Source organism: Cajanus cajan, chromosome 11, assembly GCF_000230855.2.
Source record: "Cajanus cajan strain Asha chromosome 11, NIPB_CcT2T_4, whole genome shotgun sequence".
NCBI lineage: Eukaryota > Viridiplantae > Streptophyta > Magnoliopsida > Fabales > Fabaceae > Cajanus > Cajanus cajan.
Genome location: NC_138527.1, coordinates 42,630,166 through 42,635,309, shown reverse-complemented (window position 1 = coordinate 42,635,309; position 5,144 = coordinate 42,630,166). Strand labels below are relative to the sequence as shown.

General features: G+C 33.3%; 1 protein-coding gene across 1 annotated transcript; it reads right to left on the bottom strand.

Moving 5' to 3' along the window:
* Nucleotides 1–1,236, bottom strand: LOC109801266 (uncharacterized). Its single transcript, XM_020362294.3, has one exon. The coding sequence runs from the start codon at nt 922–924 to the stop codon at nt 73–75; it is 852 nt and encodes a 283-aa protein (XP_020217883.2). The 5' UTR covers nt 925–1,236; the 3' UTR covers nt 1–72.
* Between the last annotated feature and the right edge of the window lie 3,908 nt (nt 1,237–5,144).

The window sequence follows — 5,144 nt, the reverse complement described above, 5'->3', positions numbered from 1 at the left end:
TTTATAAAAAAAAAAAAAAAAAAAAAAAAAAAAAAAAAAGGATTAGAAGGACAAAGTGTAAAAAAAGTGTTTTTACAATTTATAAATGATAAGAAAACAGGGCAACACAGCACGCGAGTCAAACACGAACAACTCGCCGTTGTCCCCACTGACCGAGTCGAACCCAACTCGTCCATCCAACAAGGAATCCATGAACCCGATTTGCTTGGAGACCCGACCCGCAATGAACCGGCACACCAGCATGGCCCTTCTGCCCCGACCTCCGCCGGAGCTCTCATGGGCGCCACCGCTGCCGGAGAAGGTGCAGATGGCGGCCCCTTTCCCGCCGGGGAAGGACGACAAAGCGCATGCTCCGCCGTAGGGAGCGGCGCCGGAGGCGGGACCCAGGCAGTGGAACCTCATGAGCTCATTCCCATCGGCAGCGCAGCGCGCATTCTCCTCGTCGTGGGCTGGGCCGGCCCGGCTCTTGACAGCCTGGCGATACTCCTCGAAGCGGGAAACCGTCCGCGGGCCGTTGTGGACCTTGAATATCATCTCGACAAGGCCCGAGAAGGGCTTGGGCCCCCAGCTGGTGTGGAAGATAATCTCCACGACATTCCGCGAAGGGTGGCCCTCGCTCAGTTCCGTGAGAGAAGGGAAGCGAGGGTCGGCGTGGCGCGTGGCGGTGGAAGCCACGCTCCGCGAACGGTTCATGTTGACGTTCGCTTCCAACTCTGGCTTGGAAGCCGTTGAAGGGTATCTGGAGCTGGGGTGTTTCTGGAGAGGCTTCTTGGGGTCTGTCTTGGGCCTGGGCCTGGGCCTGGGCCTGGTTGTGTCGAGCACTACGTCTTTGATGCTTTGGACGCTCTTTCTGCAGCTGGGGTGGTAGACGTCCTCGTATGCTCTGGACTTGCATTGCAATGACTTAACCCACCCACTCGCCATAACCACTAACCACAATCAGATATTATGTTATGTCTCTCTCTCTCTACTCTTTACTCTCTACTCTTTACTCTCTACTCTTTACTCTTTCAAGAGTTCAAGTTGTGGTTTTGTTTGGAGTTGTAAATGTAACAGATGGGCTCTCCTCATCTTCTGCCCGTACACCACAGAAATGAATGAATGAATGAAATGAGAGCAGAAGAGACATGGCGCCATAATAAATGGATTTTACTCCCTCTCTCTCAAATTCCCAATTTCCCCTTCTCAATACTAGTATTTTCCAATTACCCACCTGCCCTCTCTCCTCTCTCCTCTCTCTCCTCCTAAAACAACAAATTCTATTAATTCCCAAAACAAAATACCTCATCTTAATTCCTGTTACCTCCTCATGTCCACGCATACTCAATTCCATACACTCTTTTCTTTTTTTTTTAATATTATTAATTAATTTTAAATTCTTTTCATGCACTAATGCTCAGAGAATTTAAACACTCTACACGCATAAACATTAAATATGCACTCATCCATAAATAAATTTAATAAATAATAGTACCTACAGTATTTAACCAACTGTGAAAGCATGCGTAATTAGAAAAGATAACTTAAGTGAAAGAGGTGCATTTGGATTGCTTAATGTATACCGCTGAATACTGGACATTTATGATTTGGGATGTGGTAGAAAAGCTCGACATCCAACAAGTGCTTTAATTAGTCTTTGGGTAATTTTAAAGGAAATACTCTATAAATCAATTTGTTTCATGGGTCAGCAATCAGCATCAGGATTCAGGACTTAAGACTATTATGATTTATTATTATGAGAATCAAGACTCTGAAAAACCTAACCCCTGTGCCTTTTATGAGTGTCACTTTAAAAAATAAGAACTACTCAAATAAATGGGGAAAACTATTTTTAAGGTAACTATGTTAGAATTTTAAAAAAATTAAAAGTGATATTAATTTATTTTATTTTATATTCTCCTTAAAAAATTCAACTAAGACATTTTCTTAAAATTTAAAAAGCTTAATTTTCATATAAAAAAAGAGGTTTGAATAAATATTCTTTTTAAGAGAAAGTTGGGTGAAACAACATATGAAATTTTCGTATTTCTTTTTTGTTTTTCCCTTGCCTTCACTCTCTTGCATCTGCACTATCTTCTCTTTTTTATTTTCCAATACGCTCTTCTATTTTTATATTTTTGGTTCACTCTCCTCCTAGACTTACCTTTTTTTTTTTTTTTTGCATTTTTTTCTTTTTAAAATATATTTTAGGTTTCTTATCTTGTTGGGAAAAACTATTTTAATCATTTATTTTTTAAAAGGTTCATTTAGAATTAGATCTTCTAATTTTTAAATTTGAATTAATATCATCTTCTTAAAAATATTCATGATTTTTTTTTTATTTTGGTAAACATTTTTTATAATTTTTTTTTACTAATTCAAGATGTAAAATTCTTTTCATTAAATTCACTTACATAACTTTATGATACACAATTAATGCTTGAATCATAAAAAGTCATAAATAAAAATCTCATGAAAAATCAGCTCTCTAGTGAGGGAAAAATTTTAAAATCTAATAGCAATTTTTTTTTTTGGCTGAAAATCTGATTGACTAAAGAATTTTTTTATAAAATAAAAGACTAAAATAATATTTTAGCCTTTTCTTTGTTTAAAATTGTTATGTAATGACATACATCTTATAGTAACATAATATTTATTACTAAAAATTATTTTTATCTACACTATAAATATAATATATATTGAAATATTGTTAAAAGTGTAAGTATAAACTATAAAAATATGATGTTAAATCTCATTCAAAATTAATATTACAATTGTGTGCAATTATATGTCAAATAAGTTTATATGTACATATATATTATATCTACAATGATACTTTTTGTATATCATTATATGTAACATTTCTTTGTAGTGAAACATTTATAAGGATAGAAAAGTAATAATATTAATAAGATTATATGTTGAATAAGGTTATTAACTAATATCCTACGAAATTAATAATGAAATTCTCTATAAAAAATATATTTAAATGTATTAATAGCATTTTAATAAATAAATAAAAACATTTAACATTTCATTTCCTAACTAGAATCCTTTTAGCACTAGTTAGCAGCTTCCATGTTGGATTCATTTGTGTTTCTTGTTTTTCACAATATCACAACTCATTTCCGGATGGTGAGTAGCTAGCTAGCTAATCAAGTCAATTTCTATAAATAAATGAAAAGGTTTTGGGCTTCTAACTAAGAATGCTTAGTGGCATTGTTGCTCCTTTAAATCAAAGCGACCATTACTGAGCTGCAGTGTTGGTTCGTCAATTTGAATAATCAATATACATAACTAAAAAATAAAGTGAAGTTACATTATCGATTTTGACAGCCGGGGCAGATTGGTCAATAGAAATAAAAATGTGGTTAGATAGATTGAAATTTAAAAAAAATGTCATGGGAGTTTGGACTTTGGAGTGGAAGAGTTGGTGCGGAGAATAGAAGAATGGAAACTGGCAGAGAGGGAGAAAGCATCTTAAAAAAGCACTGAAATTTAAACTTATAAAACGACAGTTTTTCTTCCACTTTCATGCTAATCATGTATGGAATGGCGCATTGTTTATTGATTACTTGCACGAGCTACTCTAGGTACCAAGTCCTTGTTCTGTTTATAACCTATTGCCACAATGCCTTCTCACTTCTCACTTCTCACTTCTCACTTCTCATCCATCCTTCCATTACAAGCAGACAATCATCTTGAGATAATCCAAGTTTATCTATAATTTTATCACCATATCAAACACCCATCAAGCCCAAATTAAGCTGCAGTCAAAAAGTTGCATCATACATGTGACAACATTTGTAAATTATAATAATGTAATGTAATGTAGTATAGAGTAAATTAAATTGAAAGGATTGGATCCTTAATTAATCTAAATTGTAAAAGAAAAATGGTTGGGTGGTTGGGAAATGGGAATGAGTTTGGAAGTTGGAAACGTTGCCAGCCTTTGTTGTCACGCCTGCATTCCACCTTAGCCTTAGCCCCGGGAAATGCGTTTGCGTGCTTCAACTTCAAATTCAACAACAACCAAACACTATACCTTTATAACAACAACCCTCTTTTCGTAATTTTGGCTCACGAAAACGATGTTAGTTAAACAATTTGTGATTATAAAAAAATCATCACAAAATGTATTAATATCATAATTATTTTATTTTTAAATTTTAGTTATCATTTGTCTTTTCTTTTTTCTGACAGAATGATTGCATGCCGTATTAATAATAATAATAATATTCAAAGCTTCTGAGAGCAAATTCAAATGAGTTGGGCTTCGGATCGAAAGGTCACTCTCTCCATCCCATTTTATTTGTTAATATATATATAATAATCGTGGAATATATAATTAATATTCTTAATTTTATAATAAATGCTAGATTTTAACATTTGGGTCGTATATTCCCAGCGGAACAGTGAACCCATATTTGGTGCAACAGCGTCGGAAAAAAAAAATACTACTGTAAGTAATATCTTTAAAGTATTTGTTAAACATATCAAATATCAAATAAAAATTGAAAATTTTAATGTAATAATATATTTAAAATAGAGTTTAATAATAATGTATTATCAGTTTGAATTTGTATACTTTTAAGTAATTAAAAATATTTTTGATATAATTTTTAAGATAAGTATTATTTTGTGTAAAAAATATTATTATGAAAGAAATGATGTTTTTAAGAGAAAGGAAGGAAATCTAGCATGGGTTTTGTGAAAAGAAATGGAGAATCATGTGTTGTTAATGATGTTGTCTTGTGGAAAAGCAGATTTTGCAAAATCAACAAGTCTTAACTGCGGAAGTTGAATACGGGGACCCATCTTTCTGACCAACTTACTCAACTCATGAGATGGACTGCTGAAAGCATTACTGTACAATTTTGCAACCTCATCAACACAAAAAGCAACCAAACAAAATACAAAAAGAAAAGGTCAAGACTCAAGACAGAAGAACTAGGATCAGAAACACTCATAAATTATAATATTGACGCATCCCTCGCTGGATGATAAATATATCAGAATTTATATTTCAGTCATATTAACGTTCTAATATTTTATTTTATTGATCACTAAAAAATTATGTCAAATCATTATACTTATTATAACAAAATACTTTTTTTTAGTAACTACATTTTATTATTAATTTTATTCATTACTAATTTATGTTG